Raw genomic sequence first — 26,920 nt, 5'->3', positions numbered from 1 at the left:
AATGGAAAGGAGGGACATTAAAACCACAAGTACTTGGGGGTTCTTTGGACTTCCCAGAAAGGAGTGCCTGGAATACAGACAGCTGTGCCCAGGAAATCTGAGCTCAGTGGGTAGAAGGCACTGGTAGTATATGTAAAAAATTGAGCTGGCTAAAACTTCTTTTTTTTTTTTTTTTTTTTTTTTTTTTTTTTTTTTTTTTTTAAATTCTGTACCTGCCCTACCTGAGAAGGCTTGTTATGCAGAGACGGTCCCCCAACCCCCAGTTTATATTTATTTGCTGTGTTTACCACAGTAATGGTGTGGATGTTGAAGAAGGTTATATATATAGCCATTAAAGTGAATTCTTCTTTTTCCAATAACATTTGTTCAAAATACATCACTGTTTCTAAAATGGAATGTGGGCAGGTTATTTCCTTTGAAGATACAGTATCTGTATATTTTATGAAGATAAGCTTTAGCTTTTTGCTTGGAAAAGAGGGCCAGTGAACTGAGGAAACATCTAGATGATCCACTTACTGTTAACTTCTGTTCTTATTTACAGGGTGTCAGTGCAGTCAGATTGTTTCCTCTGTCTGGGCATATACTGTTGTCTTGCTCAATGGATTGCAAAATTAAGGTGAGTTATTTTTCTGTTTTCATGTATACTTTTTATACCATCCATCCTGGAATACAGACAGTGCATTTTAGGATATATAAACATTTGGTACTTCTACGGAATACCTTTTGTCTGTGCTGCTTTTCTTTTTCTCACCTAATTTTTAAATTGCAAATGCATTGGAACAAAGATAAAAACAGAGCACAAGCCTGAAGCTATTAGGACAATGTTAGTTTCTTTTTAATAGCCTTTAGGAGGTCACAGGTTTCTCACGTTATTGCCTTTGTTGTTATATTAATTAATTTTCTGTGAAGCCTAGTTTTACAGCTAACAATAGGTCTCCGCTGAAGTCTTCTACTGAAGCAGTTGTGGTGTGAACTAATCTCACTTCAGTCAGCATATATCAACAGAAAGTTGATGTTTTGGGGGGTTTTTTTAGTAGCAAAACCTTAAGTCAGTAAAGTTGGAATATGGTATGGGAGTTTTAGTTCTTCTAAGGGGATTTTGCTAACAGGAAGGTGACAACATTCTAGTGAATTTCTGGATAGGCTGTGATTAATCAGTACGTGGTATATGTTTGTAATTAATTTCTTAAAAAGATGTTGCCATATGTGTTTGTACTTAATTTCAGCATCATTACTGTTTAACAATTGACATATTTCCCCCCCATCCTTTTTTCCTAGTTATGGGAAGTATATGGTGATCGAAGATGTCTACGAACGTTTATTGGTAATAGTCTTTTTTTAAACTCCTTTATGTCTAGAGCAATTTCCTTGAAGAATATAATTTAGGTTAGCTTATTAATTGGTCATAGAGATGACTTGTGTGCATTCAAGGCAATGGTTGTTCAGAATGATCTTGGCAGTAAGAACTGAAAAAGTTCACGTTTCATTAAGAACTTTGTCATTATCCCAAGTAATTAAATGTTGGTGTGTAATGCCTTACAACCCTCAAAACAAAACATTAGTGTACTACAGTCGTCAATACTTTATGCAAGACTCCTTTTCAAAGGCAAAATTTTGACATGAAATTGCCCTATCTTCATGTTGAAAACAGCAACCCTCTCTATTTCACCAGTGAGAATGTCTCATGGTCTGATGATCCCCCTTAAATAGGTCATTCCATCTGTGCTGCATTTTTAGTGCAAAAGCATGAGAAATCTTTTTTAGTTTCAGGTGCAGTCTTTGTTCATGTAACAGGTGCTTTTTAAAGCAGATGGCTGAGAGAGAGAGAAAGAGAAATACAAACTTCTTAGCAGCCTTGAACACAGAACAAAAGTAGCTGATTCTCCTATTGAAATAGGAACATTTCTAGAACACTGAGTGAATATATGTTGAGTAACAAGAAAGAAATCTTGTTTCACCTATTATTTCTGATGACAGCAGTGTGGCAAAGATGATGGCTCAAAAAAGGTTCTCTCTCAATAGACTGCTCTTTCTGAACAGTGTGACTGTTTTTCTCAAAAGGTTCTCATTATCAATCAGATTTGCCTGCCATTTTGCTCTATTTGAATTACTGTGTCAATATTTAAACTAAAAAGACCTGCAAGTCTTTGGTGGTCAGATAAAAGTATTGAGGCTGAGGGGGTAGCAAGGTTACTATCAGATGAAAGCATTCTTACTCTTCTGATCTAATATATCCCATATTTTGTACCTGTTTTCTAATTATAAATGTGTCTCATGTAGTGTTTGTCTCTCCTCTTCTTCATTAGATGTTTCCATGTATTAGAGTGTTTTAAATTTCTTCTGAAGTTCTGCTTGTGTATCAATTTATACAAGTTTATACTTGTTTATCAAGTTGGTTGTGTGCAATGCTTTTGTTTCTATCTCCAATATCTTAGAAGTGTTAGGGTGTTATGGGATTTTATTTCATCATTCTTTAGTAGTTACTTTTTCTTTCTCAGTTGAATTATTCTTTGCTAGTTCTCATTAAGAACTTCAGTAAGTGGTTTTCTTGTCTTTGCATTGTTAGACCATTTAACTTGAGTAATATGGGTTGGGTTTGTTTTTTTTAAAAAATCCCAACACATGAGTTTTAAGTATGAATGGATGGAAGTTTACCATTGCATTTTTTTCTATTTTGTAGGACACAGTAAAGCTGTTCGAGACATCTGTTTTAACAATGCAGGCACTCAGTTCCTTAGTGCTGCATATGACCGCTATCTAAAACTCTGGGACACTGAAACAGGTAGGCTTGTATTTGTAGGTACTGTTATTTGGCACTGGTTTTAAATAATAGTGACTATGAAGATAGCATTCAGGTTGTTTCCAGTTGTCCTTTGTATTGTCTTGTAGTTCACTGTGTAGTCTTTCAGTGCAGAATAATTAATCTTTTTTCACATATGTTTTATGTTTTGTTGTTATCTGTAGTGGTGCAATTGACACTACCTGTATTTCATATACCTTTTTATTTGAGGAGTTTGATAGTTATTTGTAATGCTAGAACAATTTTCAGCAGAAAGACTTCTTGTCAAATCATTTAATTGCATGTTTACATTTACAGGCATTAAATTACTCTTTACACCTAAATATGATTAATTTAGAAAAATTATCTCACTTGGTTTTTGCTTAACCTGAAGAGTGCTCCAGGATAAGAAAAGGTGGTGATAACTGAGCTGCTGGTATAGAGAGTTGAAGGGTAGGTCTTATGCTCTCATGCCTTGGAGATGCTCTAACATTCTGCTCCAAATAGTTTAAGTTAAAAGAAAATACAGGTTAGATTTTGTCAGTATTCTTTTAAACATGGGTCTCTTCCTAAGAAAGGAAGTTCTCAGGTTTGAAAAAGTTGTTAGCTTTCTGGGCTAGCAGTGCCAGTAATCTTATACAGGTGTTAGCCAGAAACGTGTAAGTCTAATTCTCCAGTGTTGAGTCTGAACTCGAGTCTTAACTCAGTTATTTAGACAGAGCTCTTAGATTAACACAGCTCCTGTAAATTATGTATAACGAGTAATCAGGGTATTTGTGGCTGAAGCTAAGAGGGGAGGTCAGGGCTTTATTTTACAGTTGGATGATTACTGTTACCCTTTTCTAAGGCTGGCCTTGAACTCTTGCCCAAGTTTGTATTTGTTGTTGAGAAGACCTCTGATCCTAAGGAGGGATTGTTTTACAAAGACAGTGGTCAGCCTGTGATATCCTGAATCTGTCTTTATGTTCTTGTTATGTCCTGGTGGCATACAGGGTACTGAGCCAGTTGTATTGTTTGGGAAGCTGTAGCAAACTTACGAACAGTCTCTGTGTGCATGTTTACGCAGGTACACGCACACAAATGTGAAAGAAGGTCTAACCAAAGAGCAGGGCAAATTCTGCCCTCTAATTCTCTCAAGGACTTTTAAAAAAGTGTTTTCTGCTCATAGTAAAGTGCTTTTTTTTTTTTCAATATCTGTAAACAACCAATCAGCCCATAGCACTTCCAACCTGATACACTATAAATGGGTTTTCTGTTGCAGGGCAATGTATTTCAAGATTCACCAACAGGAAGGTTCCTTATTGTGTCAAGTTCAATCCTGATGAAGATAAACAAAATCTCTTTGTTGCAGGGATGTCAGATAAGAAAATTGTACAGGTATGTCTACTCAATATGTATTTCTCTAAAAACCCTGGCATTTAGTAAAAAACAGGTTCTTATTCTGACTCTTTTAATTGTAGTGGGATATTCGAAGTGGTGAGATTGTGCAGGAATACGATAGGCATTTGGGAGCTGTCAACACCATTGTGTTTGTGGATGAAAATAGAAGGTTTGTGAGTACATCTGATGACAAGAGTTTAAGAGTCTGGGAATGGTAAGTTTAAAATTTTAAATTTTACCTCAAAGTATATTGTGAGCAACCTGGGAAGAGAGTTCATTTTTAAAAGTGCACATAGGTCACTGGAGTGTTCTAAGTTCTAGCTAGCTCAGGAAAAGCTTTAAAACCCTGTTCTGACTTAATGCCTGAGACACTTCATTGATTTCCTCTTCCCCAAAGAAAACATAAGACAGCTGTATCAGCCTGAAGCACACTGCACTCTTTTAGTGGTCTCTGCTCTCTCCCCTTTCCCCAAGAGTGTATTAGTCCTTAAATTAACTCTTAAAGCAATGTCTGCTCTATTACAATTGGTGTGTGTTGGTTTAGAATGCTTTGCACTTGGATGTCCATAGTATTATATGGTACTTGGCCCATGTGTGAAATAACTAGGTTAGTGTAGCTTTATTCTGGTTTTCTGTTAGTCTGGCTTTTTGGCAATAATTGATGCACACAGTATGAATACAATAGATGACAGAAACAGGAGAGTCTGTCCAAGAAAAACATACTACAAAGTATTTGAAATGGCTTCCAGTTTTTAACGTTTAACCTGCAGAGAAAACAGATCACTCCTATCTGAAATGTTTTTCACAAAGTTCTAGTTACTAAGAGCTTGAATTTAATACTTTTAAGATTTCTCTAGTATTTGAGAATTTCTTTTTGAAATAATCAGTCCCATACCATATCTTGAGGTATCCATTTCCTTTTGCTGTTCACACATGCAAAGCTGTTGCATAATACAGACACCAGTTCAACAGTTCTGTGACTAATCAGTTCCTTCCCAACTGCTTGCTGGGGTTTTTTTTGGTTTTTTTTGGTTTTTTGTTTTTTTTCCGTGTAGCCTAGACAAGACTCCAGTCTGTGGTATTGGAATTTCACCCAAGCAGCAGGCTAAATCTTCACCCTGTCTGTGATTGGCTGCTGTCATTGCCGGTAGCAGTGGGAATGACCAAAGTCTGGGAACCCAAGCTTAGGCTAGACATAAAATGCTGTCACCATATGCCACTCCAAGAAAGCCTCTGTTCAGTACTCCATAAGTAGACTCATGCATTTACTGATTTACTGAGCTCCTTAAAGAAAAATCTTTACAATACCATGTCTGCTAAGGAATGTCTCCTCTTTGCTGAGTGGGAGGATGATCTCGCTCGTACAAATCTGTTATTTCCTTGAGATTGGATTGCCCTTGTTTTATGAGCTTTGTGTGATGGCTGAAATAAATAGTGAAGTGGGTGGATTTAGTCAGTCTGTGGAGAAAAGCAGGAAAGGCAAAAAGGTTCTGGCATGGGAACATTGCAACCTGATTGTTCCAGTAGCAGAAGTTTTTTTCTTCTGAAGAAAAAAGCATGTAATAGTGTGTTGTGCACTAAAGAAAGAGCTCCCTTGTTGAAATGATAGAGAACTCAACTCTAGGCAATATTCTGTAATGCAGTTGTTGGGAAATCTTTTGGTTTTACAAAGAGCAAATGTAATGCCATCTTCCTCGGCATGCCTTCAAAACCTTTCCCCACAACATGCCATGATATATGTTAATTGGTCTGTATACATCTTTCTATAATTTCAAGATCCAGATTCTTAAAATGCCTTAAAACTAAGTTAGTACATACATTATGGAAGATTTTGGAGCTCAGAAACTTCCATAGCAAATTATTTCTCAAATCCTTTTTTCTTAAGTTGATAAGAGAAATTACTTGCTATTTAGCAATGATTTGGTTACTGCACCTTTTGGCACTTTTCTTCGATGTGTTCTTTAGCACAATGTTTCTTCAGTATCCTACAGAAACAAAGTAGAAATAATTATGACCTGAGTATGGCCTTAAAAGCCTGTGAATAAAAGTTGGTCTAATTGCTGAGTTTCAATTGTCTAGAGGAATTCTGGAGTGTGTTTTGTAAACACTTTGACTTGGCCAGAGCTGCTAATGGGATGGCATGTCTGACATGTCTGACTTCATCACAGTGAGAAACTCCTGAGAACTTAAATCTTCTTTTCCCAAGAATTCATCCCGACCACAGATTTCACTGGGCTGTACATAGAATTGCAGTTGGTTGGTTGCTGAAAGTTCAAATTTCAAGTGTAGTACAGACTCTTGTAGATCACATGGTTTATTTAGGAATATTGATGGGAGTACTTGAAAATTTGCCTGCTTTTGCTTTTCATATGATTGGGATGTTAAAGTTGGCATGGATATCATATTCTGTGTTCTCTTTTCTAGAAATGCAAAATGTTATTTTGTCTTTCTTCGTATGCATCTGATCCTGTTTGGATAAACAGTGAAATGATTTGGACATTTAACTTTGGAGGCTTTTTTTTTTTTTTTTTTTTTTTTTTTTTTTTTTTTTTTTTTTACCTCCAAGTCAGCCAGGAAAGCAAGAACTGTGCAGTGATAATTTAGCTATTGTGCTGCCAGGCTTGGGAGGCTTGTCATCTCTGTAAAGCTGTGCCCTTCAGTGGGCCTTTTCGCCCATGGCTCCTGGTAGAGATAGTGTAGTCTCCTCAGAGATGTCTTCATGATGTGTAGGTCACAAAACTGGATTGGGTTGGGCTGAAGGTTTGGGTGAGCTTGGTTTTTTTTTCCTTCTTTCGTTAAAAAGACTTTTCTACCTCTTGCCTGGGGAAGAAGCTTTATCAGAACCCCAGAGTATAAAACTTCTAAATCATGGCTAGCAGGTATCACTTCCTGTATTTAAAACATTTTGGCCTTTGAAATGTTATGAAGTAGGGAAAGGACTTCAAAATATTTAAATTCTAAATATTTGTCACAAAACCCAAATATATCATGTGAGTTTTGAGGTAGGGACACCATGATAGCATCTGTATTGGTAACTTTTTTAAGAGAGTAACCTGACATTACTTATTTAGCAATTTGACTGGAAGCAAATGTGAAATACAAAAGCATCTCTTCATTCTGCCTAATAGTTTAATGCAGCATATCCCGCTGCTGTCCTAAGTGTGCCTGGTAGGTATCAACATAAAGCAGAGCTGGTGTGAATAAATTCTAATAGGTGAGGCCTGCCTTCATTTGTAAAAGGAGAAGAAGGCAAAACAACCAGTGCTGCGTTTAAATTTCTGACTGCAGTACAATTCAGTACTGGACATGCATCTTCTGTGATAAGACTTCAATGGGGCTTCCAGTGGGATTGGTTTTACCTGGCATTGAGGACTCCAGAAGGTTGTTGGTCTGCAGGAGTGTTGGGTGGTGGGAGCAGATCAGGGCCTGGCCTTGCTGCAGGAATAACCTTATGTCCTGTTGCAAATGGAGCTGGAAACTGTTTGGGTAGGATGTGGCACAGGGGCTGCACTTCCTGTGCTGTTGTGTTAATCAGCCTCAGAGATGATGTGGGTTTTTAGTTACTTCACAGATTTGCTTCTTCACAGACTACCCAAGGGCAGTCTTAGGTCTGCCTGTTTGGAAGCTGGTTATCCCTGGCCTAATGTGCATGCTTTTTATCCCTGGAGTGTATTAAGTGGGTTGCCCTTCTTATTCTGAGGAATCAATGATTTTAACTCACAGGAGCATTTGTGTCGCTCCCTGACAACAGAGCAGCTTCTCAGCCTGCTGCCCCTGTGTGTGTTGCTTAACTTAAGATGATGGGAAAGAACTTCCTCCACAATAAAGCAGGATGGTAATTACCTTGCTAATGCCGGCCGTGTTGCCATCCAACAAAGCTCGGAGAGCTGGGACAAGGCAGCCACCCACGCTCTCTGCCCTGAGAGTGTCCCAGCAGCTCTTCTGCTCTGTGAATTAGACAATGAAGTCATAAACATCCCCTTTGTATTAATTAATGTTGCTATAGAACATTTTGCATGTGTTTTCTGCAGAATACGTTAATCAAATCTATTTTCTGCTGGAGGTTTCTTTTGCTTAATGAGAAAGCCATGTGCATGCCTTCTCTTTTTTCCAGTCTTCCAGTGCAGGGTATGAGGAATACTGTGAATATGCACAAACCGTTAGTAATTCAATTTATATAGTCAAAACCAAATGGCAGTTCTGCGGAGTAAGGATTAGACTGTCCTTGTTTTTACCCTAGGCCTTTGTACAGGATGGTGTATGTTAAGAATATGCACTGGCACAGTCTTTATGCAATTGAGCTGGGGAGTTCAGCGTTCAGTTCAACTGTGAATATTTGGAATTGGTTGGCATCCCAGTTGGGGAGATCAGGAGGGAAAGGGCATGTCAGAGAGATGAGAGAGAATCTTGTTTTCCTTTTTTAAAAAGTTTAAAAAAGAAGAATTTTTTAAAAGGCAGAAATATTTGAGTTAAAACAAAACTCAAGTCAATAAGATGTTCCAGTAAGAGCCATGCATATGTCAGTATGTTCTTACTATCTAAATAGGAACTTTGTAAGGGCTGCAGTTATACTGGAGGCAATAAAGGAACTTTGTGTTACAGTTTTGCTCTTAATAATTAAAATGATGACTCTAATTTAGACTGGCTCATTTGATTGGGGTAAATTCACGCTCTCAGAGATTATGCTGTAGATGGCTACAAATCTGGAGCTCTTGGGTGGACATTCTTATTTTTGAGTTTTTGCATATTCTTCCTTTGGATGCCACCATACATTCTCCATGGTTCAGTTGCCACATAAATCAGCTGACTTGAAGCAGCTCTTTGGAACATCTCCATGTCTTCATAAAACACATACTTCTTCCTTTTGCAGGGACATTCCTGTAGACTTCAAGTACATAGCTGAGCCAAGTATGCATTCCATGCCAGCTGTGACTTTGTCTCCAAATGGTAGGTTAACACTTTGCTGCCTTCTTAGACCTAATTTACGTAGGCAACTCTTACTGATTATATCTCTGTGATGTTGCTGTGTTGCATCCTCCTTTCACCCCAGACTAACCCCCTCCCCAGTCACTCCATGCACTTATTCCAAGATTGGACTGGATCTTGTTTTGATTTAAAATTCTAAAGAACAAGTAGGTCAAAATGAGGGTTTATATCAGGGTAACTGTATCAGTTAAAAACAGGCCTTCATCCAGACAAGGCAGCAGGACTCTCCATAGAGCTACCATGTGTTCTTTGCCGTATTTAAAATATTAAGAGAAACAATAGAGGGAACTACAATGGTGGCAAAGTGTTAAGCAAGTTCAGCAGTCCTTGTGGTGCCACTGTTAAAGTAGAAACTCATGTTGTACATGATCCTGTTCCCTTCTGTTGTGGATGTAGTCCAAATAATTCTCGCATTAGAGAAATCCCAAATTATCTCAGTGTTTCTTTATGTTAATGTTGGTGCTTATGTTCTTCAATTAGAATCGTGCTGAAGAAGGATAATTGTTTAGTGCCTCAAATAATCAGTGAAAATCCAGGACAAAATTCCTGTTATCTGTTTTGGCCAAATTTAAATAGCTTTAGTGTCACCATTATTACAGTGTTGCCAGATTTGCTATTAACAGTCCCATTATGCTAAATAGAGGCTGATCAACTTGTTGCACAGCCAATGTTATGTTGTCACTGCAGAAAACACTTTAAAGGCAGTGACAGTATGCAGAGTTCAGGACAGAAATATCTGTTCTGGGTGTTCTGTAGCACATCATCTTCACTGGATTCTCAGGCAGGAGTTAATGCACTGCCAAGATGCAAAATGAGATGATTATGATTAGAAAAGCTTTGATTTTTCTTTCACAAAAAATATCTTTATTAATTGAATTCCACTGAGGCAGAGAATACTGTATAGTTGCAGACTCCTCAGTCTACCTTAGACCTATTTTCCCATAAAGAAGAGAGGGGGTGACTGTCTTAGAGTACCCACAAAACAGGTGATCAAGTAGAGTGCAGCTAGATGGATTTTTTTTCCCCTCACTGAGTTACATGACTATGAGCACCAGCGAGATTACACAGTATCTTAAAAACTTAACAGTAAGTCTGTGGGGTTGATGCAGCACCTAACTGGAACAGTCAGAGCTTTAGTAGAGTCCTGAATGCATTTTATAGGAATAGGCATCCCAAATCCTGTCAAACATAAGGTTTCAACTCTTGGCAGCTGTACCAGGCAGAAGCAATATCAACTGTTTCCTAGAACCCGGCCACATAATGAAAATCTGGATTAAGATAATGCAAGAAAAATTGTCAAAATCTCTATAAACATCCCAGTTAGGTCTGTTTCTTCAGGTGCAGCACCCTGACAACACCTTTGTTCATTGCATTTACAGGAAAATGGTTGGCTTGCCAGTCGATGGATAACCAAATCTTGATTTTTGGAGCTCAGAACAGATTCAGATTAAACAAAAAGAAAATTTTCAAAGGTCACATGGTAGCTGGCTATGCTTGTCAAGTGGATTTTTCACCTGATATGAGGTAAGTTTTTGTGGGAATGAACTTCATTGCAAGTACAGACACTAAATTTCCTTTTGAATCCCTTGCCACATTCATGAGTGCACAGTCATCCTGTTAGCTCAGCATCAGGCAGAGCTCCCTTGCCAAGCAGCAGAGCAGAAAGTTTACTCTTAGCATCTGATAGGACCAAGAGAGGCTTCCACATCTTACACCCATCTTTTTGTGCATGGTGTGCAGTGCAGGGTCTGTTCCCACATTGTGCACTTGTCTAGAGTATCTGGGATTTGAACTCACCCAGTTTCCCCAGTTTGTAGGTCTGGTGTGGGTATCCTCATTTACTGTTCAGACAACCATCTCTTTCTCCCCCTAGGCTTAGTAATGCCCATACATTTAGTACTGTATGCACATAAGGTAAGAGTTGGAATGACCTCAGCAAAGGAAAAAGCATCTATAATTTTAAAGGAACTTGTGGCACTTTCTCTTGGGTTCCAGTAGCACAGTGCTGGGTATAATCACTCTGCTTAGCACATTTACCTCGCAGTTGATGAATCACCTTCTGCAGGACTTGTGTGCTCTTAGAGCACAGCGTGAATGCTAATTCCTTGATAGGTATATTTGCAGGCTGTATCAGATGAGAAGTTCCCTGGGAGAAGCTCTTTTCTGTTGCTCAGTTGCTACTTGTAATAGCATACAAGCAGTCTGCACACATGACGCAAATTTCATTTTATTCCTGTTAATACAGCTATGTGATATCTGGAGATGCAGATGGGAAACTAAACATCTGGGACTGGAAGACCACAAAACTCTACAGCAGGTTAAAAGCACATGACAAAGTCTGTATCGGTGCAGTGTGGCATCCACACGAAACATCCAAAGTCATTACGTGTGGCTGGGATGGTCTGATTAAACTATGGGACTAAAGAGGATGCTACAGAGACCTAACGATGCAAGTCCTGCATAGATCTGAGATTAGAGTGCATTCTGCTGTAAGGATGGGTAGACATTTGTAATACTGCAGTTCTCAGTTCACTGTATATATGTACTAAACACCAGGAAATTCAGAAGACTCAAGTGAAAGGATATAGTTCTAAATACGGCATCTGGGAATGAGAAGCTAAGCTGAGGTCATCTGAAGCATGCAGAATCATGTGCCAGTTTGTCTTGCCTCTGCTTGTGCAAAACACTCTTGTAAAATAAAATAATTTTAAGAAAAAATATTTTTGTGGTTCTGACTGTCAGGAAGTTTAAAGAGAAAACCAGCAATTGTGTAACTTTTTCCTAAGAAGAAATCTTTGGTACTACTGCAATAGAGCTGGGAAAGATAAGCACAAATCCGCTTGCTGGCATTTGCTAATTCACGGTAGAAATGAAAAATTAATTGGAAGCTGGCAGTTGTCAGGTGAACTCTATCAACTGAAGATGCCATTCATAGTCTTAGTTTCTGTCTGTAGAATCGTGAGGATCAATCACTTTCACCTTTGCAAGCAGTCTTCATTTTCAGGGTTTTCCTCGTAATGGTTGTGCGCTGTGTATTGCTTTTTTGTCTTCCCATATGCTATTCTGTTCCAATAAGCATGACATGTTTAAAAAAAAAAAAAAGTGAATGCCTCTTGTTCTGTTTGGAATAGTTTGTATTTTAAGCCCCATGAGGGTTTTGACAATTTAATGTATATACATGTCACACTTTTTCTCTTGAAAGAACTTATTTTTAATAAATCTTTTTATAAAAACTCTGCTTATCTTTATTCAATTTTTCTGTCTTGCAGTGTCCATATAAAATATTTCCTACCATTTGGTATTTTAATGTGCAGTTGTATCAGTGTTCAGATAAACTCATTCTGTTGCAGTATTCATTTAGAACTAAGGCAAGTTGACAGCAGGAGAAAAAAAAGACCTTTTGACTCCCTGTCTGCACTCTTTTTTGGGCACATAAAAATAAATGCATGTAGCAAATTTTATCCCATTAATCAGTCTTGAATTACAGTTTTGAATTATACTGTGTTGTTTACTGTGAATCCAATCATTGCTCAACCATTATAAAGGATAGCAAAGGAATAATTGCCTTAATTGACAGCAGGATAGAGACTAAGAATCCCAAATGATTGAGATGGAAGGAAATGGTTGGTTGTTTTGTGAGGTTTGGGTTGTTTGACTAGTTGCAAGAAATTCTTTCAAAGAGTGAGTTACACAAGTTAGGCCCTTGTGGGTGAACAGGAAGCTTAAGCATTTTTAGGCCAACTCTGTAATGCTGAGTTCAAGAGGCATTCCACTGTCAGTCCATGCTGTTGTGTAACTGCAGTGAGTTTACACATCCCTGGTTACCTTCCCACCCCAGCAGCCTTGTGTGCCTGAAAAACTCCACACACTGTTTTCACTTCAGGCACCATCCTGGTGGAAACTGGGTATCGCCCAGTCTTGTTCCCATGCAAGTACTGAGATAAGGAACAGCAGAGCCTGGTAAGAAAGAGCTGGTCCAGCATGTCCTGAGGACTGATCCTCTGTAGGGAGAGAAGAGGCTGTTCCTGCTCCTCTGCTCTTCAGCATGTGGGTGGGAAAGAGCTGCTGCTGTCTTGCAGAGGATGAATTTCTGATGTGCTTTTCACAAGGAAGGTTTGATCCCTGAGCTGGGAGTTGAGTTCTGGTGTGTATTGTGTGCCAGGTGCTGCTTCAAGAAAAAGTGGGCTGGGGTAATTTGGAACGGATTTTCTCCTTCAAACACATTTCCCAAATGGATATGTGGCAGTGTGCCCTGACTCTTAACAGTTTATATGTAAAGAGAAATAGGGAGGAAAAGAGGAATAGGGCCGATAAAAATCTTCCCACAGGAACACATACTGGCTTTGACATCAGAAACACCTTTCCCGAGTGCTTAAAACCATTTAAATCATAATACACAAAATGCTTGGCTCTGTTGTTGGTACTGTCTTTTTCTACATGTCACCTACCAGGCTGAACTTTAGATATATACTTGTAAAATAGTATATGCAAAATATAAAAATAAGTGTATAGACTCTTGTAGTCATAGACTTGGTGTTGTCTTTGGAGGCAAAAAAAGTAAGAAATGTTTCAATCAATTCTGCTGGAGTTGATGAATTGGGATTAAATGTTTGCAGCAAGCCCAGAATCAAAATTGCCCTAGAAATTTTCAGATAAAATCCTTTGTCCCTCACAGTTGGTCACTGCATTAATCTTTTGTGGAATTTCTCATATCTGCATTGAAGCCTGCAGGGGGAATTTTCATGAGGATAATTCTCTCTTGTTGCAAACTGCAAAGCTCACGTTTTCAGCTAGTTTGTTGTGCACAAGGATAGAAGTGTGTGTGAGTGAGGTGCGAGTCCAGACTTGTTTTATCAGCAGCCACCTGGGAGGAGATTTCTTTCTGGGCTGATCAACTCAAATCACGTCCTTCTCTTCCCAATTTCATGTTTCACCAGAAATTGGTCTATTACAGGTGTTGGTCAGGGCAAGTCTAGACTGAGACCTCTACACTGAACTTGGCCTGTGAGCAGATAGATCCAAGGAAAAGGCAGCACTGGGAGAAAAGGGAAGAGTGCATTTTGAGATCCCTGGTTAATTTTCCTCGGACACTAGTGGGGAATGCAGCATAGTGATTCAAGCTGAAAGGACATCTCGGGAGGGCTGGAGGTGAGTGTGTTGCACTGCCAGGAAGGAACACAGGCAAGCTGGACTGCAGAGCTGCCATCACAGCATTGTTCTTTTGTTCCCCTTGATCATGCGCCTATAATTTTCAGAAATGACATGCCAATATGTTGCTGCTTTTATTAATACTGATTGCTTTTATAGCAGAAGTTTTACAGGTCAGTCAACTGTCTCCATGGTTCTTGGAGTTCTGTCTGGGAAAATTGATAGTTCCTTTGACCTTTTGCCAGCTTTTTCTTGGACTTCTTTCATATGCAAGAGGGGGAAATAGCCCACGTATCCTCGTGCATCTTGCTGGTAAGGAGGCTGGCTGTCTTGAAGCAGATGGTCTTGGCATCTGTCTTGCTCAGAGTTTATTATTGTCCCCAGTAAGATGGAGCTGCTCAGGCTTTGCCCTCATTATGAAGAACAAACATCAAAATTACTGTACATCCAGAAAAGTCCAAGATTGTCTTGTAGAAATCCGATTTTTAGCAGCGGGCAGATGTTCAGTACTCTGTTTAACGCTGTGGTCTTTAACAGCTGATTTAAACGGGGAGCCTTGCAGCTCCAGCAGCCCAGTAACATGATGTACTTTCCTTCTTTCTACCAGCTGGTCATTACAAAATCCTGCTCTCGTTCGCTAGGAAGACTCCATATGCAAGCCTGCACGAGGGGGAAAATGCAGAAAGCGGAGGAGGAAGGGGAGTTTTGCTTGGAAGACTTTTATAAACAGTATAACCTATACACCAGAAAAAATCAGTTGCCAGGAAGGTTGTTCCTCTGGAGACTACTTAAGGGACTTGTTACTGTAGGTCAACTTCACTAGCATACATTCAAAATTTTAAGCCTCATATTTTGCAGTAAAATATGTCTTTTCTGTTAGGCTTGCTGATAAGCTAAACAGACACCACGGCTGCCTTGCAGCAATCAGAGAAAACTGCTTGTGGCAGGGTTATGTTTACAGAAGCAGCTTGCAGAATTTAAAGCTTTCAGAAACAAGCTGCAACAACTTTCAGTGGGCCATGGACCTGTAAATTCACCAAGCACACTGGAAGTTTGTCCTCAGACCTGTTTGTTATCTTATATGACAGAATATTTAAAGTGTGTTAAATGCACTGAGCCTTTCTGAGCCTCCTTTTGCCCTGCCATGCTTCACACCACTGGGGGACTGCTCAAATGAAACATTGCTGCATTGGTCAATAGAGCAAGAGGTTCTCATTAGGCCTTGGGGGTTTTTTGGTTAATCTGGAATATGTCACGGCTAACTGAGCCTGCTTCTCTGGTTTGGGAAAGCAAAACAGCAACACAAATCCTCTGGAGAGTCATTTCAGTAATAGGAACTTTATGGAGCTTCAAGACCACTGACAGTTGCCCAGACATAGTTCTGGAAGCTGCAAATCTTTCCCATTCTCCCAGCATAATTGCCCCAACAGTTGCTGTCTTGCTCCTATTCCCCAGCTAAACTCTTTAATTGAGTATGAGTAATAGATCTTTCTTTTTTCTTTTTTTTTTTTTCTTTTTTTGGTGGAATTTAAATTCTTGCAAAATGATATTAAAAGGAAAAAAATGAAGAAGAAAAATGCCCTAACCTAGAAGACTTGTAACAATTTCACCTCCCACCTTAGCTTGCTCCAGTCTGATTTCCTCAAGCACTCCCAGGCCTTTGCCCAGGGCTGTTGTTCATGTTTTGCTTTGGCATCCCCACACAGTCCTGCTCTTTCGGCTCCTCCTCATGTACTCTCTCAAACAATAATCCCCTCCAGTATTCCTTGGAGATAATAAGGGAACTCAGACTCTGAAATCATTTGTCAGGCCAGACATCTACAGGAAAAAGAAGGAAGGCCCATTCCCTGGAGTTTCTCAAACCTTGCTGAGTTTTGTCAGAAGAGCTTCCCTGCAGCAAGTTCCTTTCTCTGTCCTGATGCTGATGCTTTGGGAGTACCTTGGGGGCGCAGGATGGGTTTTGTTTGCTTTTTGTCATTATTCTTCCGATATTAAACAAGTGGAATAACATTATGGAATATTTCTTCCTGGATCCTGAATTCTCCTGTTTCTTGGAGCAATTTTTTCTTCCATAAAGAAGTTGGAAGTCATTTCAGGGCCTCTCCTGCCTGGAAAGTCAGTTTGAGAGGTCAGCATGGGGTTGTCTGGTGAAGTCCCTGTGTCTTGGCTGCTCCTGGCTGGCATCAGTGGAGAGACACCTGTCCTCCTAGGGTGCTGCTGCTGCTGTCTCAGAGGCTTGATACCAATCAGGAATCTGCCCCCACCTCCCTGCGAGGTCAGTGGCACCCTGGGTGGTGGCTCCACGCTAGACATCTGCAGGTGGATGCAAGTGTGGGATTCACGTGGTTTGTGAATGATTTAGAACTGGAATTTCAAATATAGAGGGGGAAAATTCCAGCTGAGACACTGAAGCATTTTCATTACTTGCAGAAGTTTTGTACTGTGTGTACCAGTGCACTTTCCTTCAGAAAACTGCTTAAACTCAAAGATCTATGTTGGTAATCCACCAGAAAGAGCAGGGACATGGCACTGGTATTCACAGAGTCATCATGTCTAGGCAGTGCAAAGTGGGCTCCTGTTTTCCCTGTCCAAGATGCTGCCTATTGGGATAAGGGATGTAACATGGGCTGTCTCTGCAAAGGTCTCCTTCTGAACCAGGCAAAACTCTTTACATGGGGTCAAACTGCACCGTGAACAGGGACTTCTATTTGAGGACAGAGATCCATTCATTACTGCAGGTGGTTCACTTCAAGAGCCAAGCTTGCTCTGCAGATGCTGGCCCTGAAAGCCAGAGGAGGGGGCAGGTATAAATATGTCTCTGAATGTAGGTTAGCTCTGAACTTCCACTGCCACTAAACCAGGTCTCTACTGACTGCAATTAAATGTCACATTGTGTTAACAAGCAGGAAAAAATCAAGAGTGATTTCCTACTGAATAACCCTGAGTATCCTTTCAAGGACAAGGGAGCAGCTAATGAAGCTCATGAAGTCAAAGTTTTGTAATGAACCAGATGGTCTTAGCTGTTGAATCATTCACCAGAGAGAATGAGTGCCATTTCTTCAGGTGTGTTACTGGGTGATATGTCTTCTTGGCATCTGCCAAGAAAGGCCAGACATATGTTCCCTTTATGCTTTCTTTGTTCTTTCACAGTTGAGAGGCGCTCGAAGAACAACCCTTCACAAGTCACAATGGGATCAAAGCCTGGGGCCAGAAGTATATGCAATAAATGATAGGTTTTGGAGTGCAGCAGGAGGTCAGATCTTTGTTTAGGCAGATTTTGGAACCTCCAAGGAAGCCAATGTGACATTCAGAAAGGTCCCAGTTTTCCTGGAGGAGTGTATTAGTGTTCTAAAACATTCCCCTCTGTGCTGCCATGGGATCACCATGGAAAGTTCATGTTGCAGTATCAGCTGGGATAGTTTGAGGAGATTCACACCTGTTGCTTCTCTTCATCTTCACCAGGTTATGGACAGCACCTGTAAGTTCTGATTCACAAATGTGTGTGATTTATAAATCACTGTGAGCCTGTCTGAAAGAGAAATGCCCTCATGCCCACAAAAGGATTTGTGCAAGTAGAATTGCCACTACCCCTGGGTCATCTCTGCAAGGATCCACTTTAAACCAAATGGAAACATCTCCTGGTGGAGTTGTCCAACTGATGCAATAATGGGTCCACATCAGGAACAAGACCTGTCACCTTTGTTGATTGGGGTTGGCACTGGCTGTGGCCACCATGAATGGCCTGAGGATTGGACAGGAAGGAGGCTCCTGGGCTGGAAGCAATGGACTGGCTTCCCTGGAGAGCTGATGCACATGCCTGCAGGGAGTGCAGGGAGCTGCCCAGTGCACCTGGGGACAGCAGGCCAGGTGAATGGGGGGAGAGCAGAGCTGGGTAATACCTGTAATGGTGATGCTGAACAGATCTGGGGCTGAGTCTGACTCCCGTCATGGCCATACAGTTCCCAGTCTCTAGGCTGTGGCTACAAAGGCAGAATGCCCGGTCCACACTGTTTTTAATCGTGTTCTAGCCCTTGAAGAAGGGGGAAGCTGTGGTGATTTCTGTGCAGGTGTGACCTGGGAAGAGTTGTGGAGTGCAACACTGGCATGTGGTTACTTCATGGAGATAATTTCTGAGCAGGTCACGGACGTTGTGCCTGGAAGTGACAGTGGGTAGATACAGACCCCACAGAACATCCCTCAGCACCAGCCTGTCCACTGCAGCAGTCAGCCAGCACTGGCTTGTGTCCCTGGGCACATACCTGGCAGCTCAGTCATTTGGAGACAGGAACTGAATTCATTTAAAGGTCTGTCCTTTAGGTAAAAGAGATCAATAAAAGGGAAGGGCTAAGGGCATAAAAGCAAGACCTCAGAAAGGAAGGCTGTAACTCTGCTCTAAGAGATGTGAAGTAGAAAAGCACAGAGAGTGCATTAAATAAGCACTGTTCATTTTCTCCTATAATATCACATAACTGCCTCCAGAATGATAAATGGCTTTTATCTACCCTGTATTAGAGATAAGGTTTTCTTTAAAATTACCATAGTTATTGGAATCTATTTTACCAAAGATGTATTTGCTGTAGCCTGAAGTGTTCCTGACACTACCTGGCAATTCCAAGCAAGAGATTAGCTGATGGTTTTTTAAACTCTCTTACTAACCAAAGAACCAGGATGGACCTCTACTCCACTTCTGTAATTTGCATATCACCATTTTTACTTCAGGGAAATAAATTATGGGAGATGTGCATCTGTTTTGAATTTTAGCATCTGAGAGAGGTCATGTCATTTGTTTTTTAACCTCTATCTATTGGTTTCTTAAACAAATGACAATAAGCTACTAGGCTACTTACTCTAAGACTAGTTAGGAGGAAAAACCTGTACAGTGCTAGAGCCCATATTTTTATACTTCATTAATAAATCAGGACTTGCAGCTGGACTTTTGCCACCCCGTTATTTGAAAAATGGGAGTTGAGCCATTCTGCGGTGCAGTGAGCATGGCCATTCCAACATGCCAGATATTAGTTTAGGAACCCCTGGCAGCCTCTTGCATTTTGATGGCTGCTCATGGCTCTGCATCATTAAACAACTTCAGTATTTAATGTATGAGAGTTGTAGCAAGGCTGGCTACAACTGAACTGGCTGCTACTTCTTCGGCTGTCACAAAGACATTTCTTACTCATTTTTCAGAGGCTGTGGATCTCTTGGATTACCTGGTTCAGGGATGGCAATAGGTAGCTCAGCCCTGAGGAAAGTGCCTTGCCCAACACCCTGGACATGGGGAATTCAATACATTAGTCTCAGGTCATCTTGATTTTGATGCAGAGCTGAGGGCATGGTGGGCACCCACAGTACCCTGCTCTGGGTGTCTGCAAAGCTGTGGTCCAGGTGGGATGTGCAGGAGCAGAAACAGGAGCTACTTTTATGGAATCATAGATTATCTCAAGTTGGAAGGGACCCAACAAGGATCATCAAGACCAACTCACTGCTCCTCACAGGACCTAAAACTAAACCAGGTGTCTAAGAGAGTCATGCAGATATTCCCTGAACTCTGATGGGCTTGGCACCATGACTGCTTCCCTGGGAAGCCTGTTCCAGTGACTGATCACTTTCTGGGTGAAGAACCTTTTCCTCATACCCCATCTAAACTTCCCTTGACACAGTTTCATTCCATTTTTTCATGTCCTGTCACTGGTCACTGGAGAGGAGACCAGCATCTCCCCTCCACCACCTCCCTTGAGGAAGTTGTAGACTTGTAGAAGTCAGAAACCAAAGGCAGTTAAAAAGTCCACATACTAAAGACATGAAAGTGGCAACATTTTGTATTTTAATGCAAAGTTTAATGTCAAAATTCATCTAAAGATAAGAAAAAATCCAACCTGCTATATATATTTTTAGGTCCCCCCATTCCTTAGCTCTTTTGGGAATGTCAAAGGTTCCAAGGGGCACTGCAGACAATCCACATCCCAGCCTGCAGAGCCCCAGCACAGCTGCAGTCCAGGGCACCTGCTTGGGCCACCCCCTCTGTCAGCATCAGTGCAGATCCAGGGTCTGGCCTCCTTATGCCAGGGAGGGGCAGGGTGGCGAGGAGGTGGCAGGCATCCAGGCACAGCACTGGAAAAGGCATCAGGAAATGTACAACTAAACCCGAAAACAAACAAAAAGGACCAGGTTGCACTTCTGTCTCTTATATACATCTCACTAGATCAAAAACCACTTGCTGCAGTCGTTGCATGAGTAATTTCAATCAAGCTGTTCTTTGAGCAGATGAACCAGGGAAGTCCTGTCTTCTGTGGTTGAAGGCTCTTGTGCGTGAGGAAGGGGAGTGCTGGCAGCAGCTTATCCAGCAGCTGTCTCTGTCCCACCGTCTCCTGTGTCAGAAGCGTTGAAGTCACTTTTTGCAGACAGACTAGCTTAAAAAACCTACGTCAAGGCACTCAGAAACTGCTCAAAGAAGCAGGTAGGAATTAAGTTTGGTGGTGATTTCTGTCTCTGCCAAATGCAGCTGAAATTTGCCAGTGGGTTCAAGAACATACCATTCTTGCCTAAAATTTGTTCCATAGGAAACAAGGCCTAAGTTAAAAAGGTGTAAATCAAAGATAACCACTTTACAGAAAAGTAACACTCGACACTTTCTTAAAAAGACACCTCATCACATGCACTCTCCTGCCCCAGGGCTGGCCCAAGCCAGCAGAGCTTCTCAGGGCAGCCCCAGAGGGATGCCCTCCTTGCAGGCAAGCTTAACCGTGGGGCAGCCTGGAAAAGCCATGCTTTTAACTCCCTCAGACAAATCTTTACAGAAACCTCTGTCCTCTGGGACAACATACCCACTGGCAAATATATTGCTATATAAATCTGTACCATGTATCTTCTCCTAGAGCCAGTTCTTTTGACGACATATAAATATAAAGAGCCAGTTCATTTTGTTAGCAGTCACTGCATGCATATTTAGCAACTTTAGCCAGTGACGCCAAAATCCTCTTCAATAACGCTACGGGGCCAGATGGCTCGCAATCACACATCATAAATTCCTTTCTGCTATTTCCATCTTGTATTTACCCAGCTCAGTGTGTAACAGCTACTGGCGTTGAAGGCCTCCTTTTTCAGAAACATCTGTGGTTTTGATAAGTCTTTGTAGGTATGGAAAAGCCTAAAGTCCTTCAGCTCCAGTTCTCGGAGCAGACTGTACCAGTACCGCACCACGGTGCTGTCATTGCCACTGACCTCAAACCCAGGCCAGTGGATGTGCACCTCAAACACCAGCTGTCCTATCTGCTCAACAACATCTTCCAAGATCAGGTTTTCCAAAATTTTCCACTCGGCGCTCTCCACATCTGCCTTGAGGACATCGATCTGTAACAAAAGCACCATTGCTATGTGAAAACGAGAAACTTTGCAGTTATAGTAACCTCTGAGGCCAGGGTGGACCATTTTTCAATACGCATAGTTATTCATCTTGTATTAAAAAAAACACATCAAAAAGTCTCAGAGGACAAACACAGGCAGTAGACGGTGTTTCATACTTGACAGTTCACAGCCCTTTTCCTCCTGCCTCCAACTCGCGGTCAAAAAGCTGTGTATTCCAAGCTCCTCCTATAACCAAAGCATGTTACTGGTTCCTTTGCAATTCTTGGGGGGCATCACAGCCATGAAAAAAAGAAACAGAACCAAACGACAGACCCAAATCCACTAACAGTGATTACCTGCAACATAGCTGAGCTGGGTGCTCGTGAGCCATATGCTACGTGCATGACACAAGTGCAAGAGAAGACCAAAGCAAAAAATGAACACTGTGAGCAGCTCAGGTGATCAGCTGCCCTTGGCCAAGCTCCTGGCTGAAGCTTTTGCAGGCGTCACCACGGATGCTGAGAGAGGAGGACCAAAACAAAGGATAACCACGCAAAGAGTGTTCAGGATTTTAAGGGCAGCCCCTCCAAAGAAAAAGGCATAGCAGAAAAGAAGACGTGAAGATGTTTGAAGGGAATAACAGATCTAACAGAAAAGTGCCATGCTCTAGTTTTAGAGCATTATTTAATTTTGCAGTGAGATATTCAACAATCCAACTTCTCACAGCCCAACACAATTGCGGGTTGACTTTCTCTGGAGATTAGCTGGGGGAGGCAATCGATTGGATGCTTTAACATAAAAAGAGCATTTCATCACCATTTCACACCTGATAGAAAACAATGATCACAGTGCAAGCAGTGGTCACAAGCTGTGAAACTCAGCTTGTTTGCCAGAGCCCAGCAGCAGAAAGTCCTACACCATGAGAGCAGTGTTTGCCTGTTCCAGTTCCACCTGAGCTGATGCTTCTGTCCATCTGCTCACTCAAGATGGCTGTGAAGTTCTTTCCTCAGAAAAACTGTAGACTTTATTTAGTCAAGAATTCCTTAAAAAAAAAAAAAAAAAAAAAAAAAAACACACAACCAAAATAACACCAAGCAAAAAACCAAAATAAATAAAACGAGCAAAAAAAACCCCCAAACCAACCCAGATTCTCTCTGGCAGTCTACCTTAACTATTTGTGGCAGTATCACAAAAGGCACCTGTGCAGGTATAGGAGAGAAATGTGGGCAGGTAATGTTGGTAGGTAATGGAAAAGCACTTCCAAGGCAACTGTTCACTTAAGCTGCCCCATACCCTAGGGCACCTGGCTGGTGTCATGCCATGCCCCATCTGTGGGGGTCACAGACCCTCTGCCCTGGGCACAGGGCAGGGATTGTGCTGTGAGCACATCTCCAGTACAACCAGAGCTGTGCTTTGCACGGGCCACGGCCAAGAAATCACAGGGCCGTGTCAAGGGGTGGTCACATCTCCCTTCCCTTGTTCCATGGATGGCTGACTGGAGATGCCAAGGGCTGAGGTGCTGGGGTGCAGAGCTCACCGCCACGTCAGCCCTCCTCTGGGGCTGTGCCCCAGCATTATGGATGGGCATGGCACGGCAGGAATCTGTAGGTGCTGGACGCTTGCCCATTCTGGTCTCCGTCTGTAAAACAAGGGCGTTAATCACTGAACGGCCTCTGCAGAGTGCACGGGTTGAGCACGTGAAGGGCTGCGAGACTCGGGTGGAACAGGCTGTAAAACAGCTGGAAACAAAACACCACATTTTCGGAGCAGGACTTGAATGAGGTCCATGGTCACAAAGCGGATCCTAACAAGCCAAGCCACCGCTTGTCTGCTCATTAAGGGGGCATTGTGCCTCCTTCACACTGTAGGAGGCAGGGGGCCAGCGGAAAATGACCGAGGGATTGTGGAATTAAAGCCCATATTGTGGTATGCCCGCATGGGGAGCAGATAGGAAGGTTGCACAGACAACCTTAGCTCTGGTATTTCCTAACTTGCGTCCCTAACAAAGAGCCTGTCAGCCTGTCCATCCGCGGGTCAGTGAAACAGTTGAACACAGAGCTCCTTTGGGTTCAAGGGGAGGCTGAATGGTAATGATGCAGCTCATGACATTTCAGCTGAGAACTACATCATGGGTGAGCTCACTTGTTTTCCTTCATACATTTAAATTGGTTATTTATTTTGCAAACACCAACTCATATCTCTACCTGTGATGCAGTTTTGCAGGCAGTTGTTTCCACGTGGGTGAAATTGCCACAGGACCACACTGCCGCACTTAAGAAACCGCAGATTTTTATCTCTGGGAGGCTTACGTAACTTTGAAAGCAGACTAATTATTCAACCCCCCCCCCCTTTTTTTTTTTTTCCTTGGGGGGGAGGGGGTGGATGGATAGGGGAAGAAATGCTTCTAGGCATTTGGGTTTGTTTTCCCATGATCTTACTTTATGGCATCAGCAGGACATCTTTTTCCCAGGGTAATGTTTCCAGTCCTTCAGGTTTGTTTGTTTTTCTCTTGTGACACTAACTGCTGCTCTGGCTGCTCAGCAGGCACTCTGCATGCTCTGTGCTGTATTTGCAAACTGATCTGAAAAGTGGCTGCTAACCCGTGTTATAGTAGGAGAAAATGAGGTACCACAATAGCAGCTTGAACACATAATGAAATGACCAAGAAAGAAAGACAGGGCTAGTGGAGATGTGCTCCATACACAAGCCAGAGGCTCCTTGTTGCCCTTAGTGCCCTGCACTGCTCAGAATCCTGGAGGGAGGAGGGTACCTGTCTCAACCCACCAACTTTTGTGACTGCTTTCCAGGCAAGGTGTCCCTCTCTGCCCAGAGTCTCCATTGCATGCCATGAATACTGTAAAATGAGTGGCAGAACAGCTCGGTTTGGGAGTATCTGAGCAAATTACAAGCATCCTGCTAACACCAAATGCAAGTTTTGTGATGATTAGACAGCTCAGGAGATATTTGCCATCAGTGATAAGCAGCGCACTACTGATAAGAAATGCACTACCACCTTCCAGTTGCCTTGATCCAAAGTGCCAGTAAAAGGATTAGTGGGCAAATCTATAAATTCAGAGCTCTAATTCACCCAGGAGCACAGCTGCAGTCTGCTGCTGTGAATAAATCCTGGAGGGCAAAGATCTACAGTGCCTGAAGGTAAAGTATGGCAGTAAGTTTCAAGCACTCATAAAGGCTGGTTCCTCTTATCTTCCACAAATCCTCTTATCCTCCATGAACTAACTAGGTTATCACAGAAAAGTAAAAAAATGTGGATTTTTGAATGTTTTCTCAGTTTAGCTCCTTTGAAAATGCACTGCAACATTGTACCACTTACACTTGGAGAAAAAAAAAAAAAAAGAAAGGGGGGCCATGCACAGCCAAGCATATAAAACAGTTGAAAACAAATTGTGTTTTACTTAGTGAAGGTCAACACATACTATATGAAGGCTCATTTCTTCTTTTTAGGGTAATGACTTGTTACAAGTGTACATCATTTCCTAAAGCAGAGATCTGAGTTCTGTTCGCCTTGATCGCTTTTGAAATACCAGGGTTAACGGGGATTTCAGACACTGTGCTGCCCCGTGGGCATCATTTAAAGCTCCCCATGGAGAAGAGTCAATTGAGAGTGAGTAGCTGGAGGAAGCAATTTAGCTGTATTACTTCCAGCATGAGCTCAGCATGTGGAAGTGGAAGCCAGGAAAGGCAAAACCAGCAAATGCAGGTCAGGTACAGAGGATCCCTCCAGTTCTGTGGGAGCATGTTTGCAGTGTAAATTTGGGAGGAGGGAGAGGAGAGCTGGATACAGCTTTCAGGCACACAGACAGAGCTCAGAACCACCCTGGCCGCTTGAACTGCAGGGCTGCTCTCACAGTTCGAGAGAAAAACATTCCTCTGCTCTGGCTCCCTGTGATACCAGGTTACCGTTTTGACATCAGCTGTACAGCACGAAAAGGTCTGCTGGCTTGTGCATCAGTTTTTCCCCTCTGTACCTAAGTACAATTCTCTATTATCAGAAAACAAAACTCTAGAAAAAGTTGTTAATTTCCATTTTGATAGCACATCTTTGCAGGTAACAACAGGTTCTTGGGTGTGTTTTGTTTAACTGTAACTTCCCTCTTACCTTTTTTCCCACATGCAGATTTCCAGCATGATACTGTCCTCATTTTGTTTCCTCTCAAAATGCATCCACAGCTCGTCCTCAGCAGCAGGAGATGGCTTGGATGTAAAGTCCCTTTCATTCCCTTTTATTCTTAGTGAAGGCTGTAATTGATGGCAGCCAGGATGCCACACAGCCTTACGGCAAATTACGCTCCCAGCAGCTTGTGACTGTCTCTTCCCATGCTCCCTGTGAGCAGTGGGGAGGGGGAATATCCTGCCTCTCTCTGAGCCATCCGCTGGGGAGACCAGGACTGCTGGGGGCCTGGCCAGAGCAGCACGGATACTGAAATCAGGAGGAAAGTCAATCACCACAGATCAGTGATGTACAGCTCCAACCGGCAGCACTTCTCTTTCAAATTACTTCCCTCCCTTCCTGCTCACATTTACACCTCTCCGTGGTGGTCTGTACAGCCAGTTTCAAATTGGCTCTGGAACAAATGTGTTATTTGAGATTATTGACTCCCAGTGTGACAGATCGGGCACATCTTCAAGAATCTGCTTAAGGCATCATAGTCACAAAGCTGATTTGTACAGCTGGGTGCTTACAGGATCTTTGGTCTTTTTTTGCAGTAAAGGGCAACTGTCCAGTTGAAGTTACTCATACAGTATAAACATCACTGAAACAGAAAACCTGCAGTGAGTGCAGGCAAGCCTTGTTCCTCTGCTCCCACCACCGATTCTCCACAGCCTTGCAAGTGACAGTCTATTCTCCCAGTTCTGGTGTTGTACTTCCATGAATCCATTACACAGCAGGAGCAGGATATTAAGTAATACTATGTTTACCACTTAAACCAGAGAAAATATATCAAAATCATATTTAGAAGAAGTTATTTAACTTTCTCACAGCATACTATCAGCACAGCAACAGCTTGTCAGATGCAGTAATGGCCCCAGACAAATGCACCCATCCAGAAAGCCCACCCAGCACATGCAGGAGGCATCAATCTCAGCTGCATGCTCAGGAGCACTATGAGCACTCTCCCATGGGGGACTGTTCCTAGGAAAGATCCATGCTGGCACCCCAAGTCTCTCCTTCCCACAGCCTCAGAGCCCAGGTCTGGGGCCAGTCTGGCACTTTGATTCCACAGCTCTTCCCTTGGTCTCTGATGCCATACATTTCCAATATAC

At 42.0% G+C, this 26,920-nt stretch overlaps 2 protein-coding genes across 3 annotated transcripts in view; one reads left to right on the top strand and one right to left on the bottom strand.

The window, feature by feature from the left end:
• The window catches only part of CDC40 (cell division cycle 40), a 38,633-nt gene extending 26,255 nt beyond the window's left edge, over window positions 1-12,378 (top strand). The window contains exons 8-15 of the mRNA XM_066179422.1: window positions 542-616; window positions 1,279-1,324; window positions 2,681-2,782; window positions 4,041-4,156; window positions 4,240-4,373; window positions 9,030-9,106; window positions 10,525-10,669; window positions 11,391-12,378. Coding sequence (XP_066035519.1) covers window positions 542-616; window positions 1,279-1,324; window positions 2,681-2,782; window positions 4,041-4,156; window positions 4,240-4,373; window positions 9,030-9,106; window positions 10,525-10,669; window positions 11,391-11,568 — 873 coding nt within the window. The 3' untranslated portion in view covers window positions 11,569-12,378. The remainder of the gene's footprint in view (window positions 1-541; window positions 617-1,278; window positions 1,325-2,680; window positions 2,783-4,040; window positions 4,157-4,239; window positions 4,374-9,029; window positions 9,107-10,524; window positions 10,670-11,390) is intronic.
• A 7,727-nt stretch (window positions 12,379-20,105) lies between these two features.
• The window catches only part of METTL24 (methyltransferase like 24), a 45,433-nt gene continuing 38,618 nt past the window's right edge, over window positions 20,106-26,920 (bottom strand). The window contains exons 5-6 of one of the 2 annotated variants that reach the window (XM_066179421.1): window positions 21,512-21,640; window positions 20,106-20,658 (exon numbers count right to left, since the gene is read on the bottom strand). In XM_066179421.1, the coding sequence (XP_066035518.1) occupies window positions 20,494-20,658; window positions 21,512-21,640 (294 nt within the window). In that variant the 3' untranslated portion in view covers window positions 20,106-20,493. Of the gene's footprint in view, window positions 21,641-26,920 lie in introns of both variants that reach the window. The other variant, XM_066179420.1, reaches the window with a different exon arrangement.

Source organism: Chamaea fasciata, unplaced genomic scaffold (assembly GCF_029207755.1).
Source record: "Chamaea fasciata isolate MVZ Bird 193981 ecotype frontalis unplaced genomic scaffold, bChaFas1.0.hap1 SCAF_3, whole genome shotgun sequence".
NCBI lineage: Eukaryota > Metazoa > Chordata > Aves > Passeriformes > Sylviidae > Chamaea > Chamaea fasciata.
Note: the sequence above shows the minus strand (reverse complement) of the source record. Positions and strands in the feature narration are given on the sequence as shown.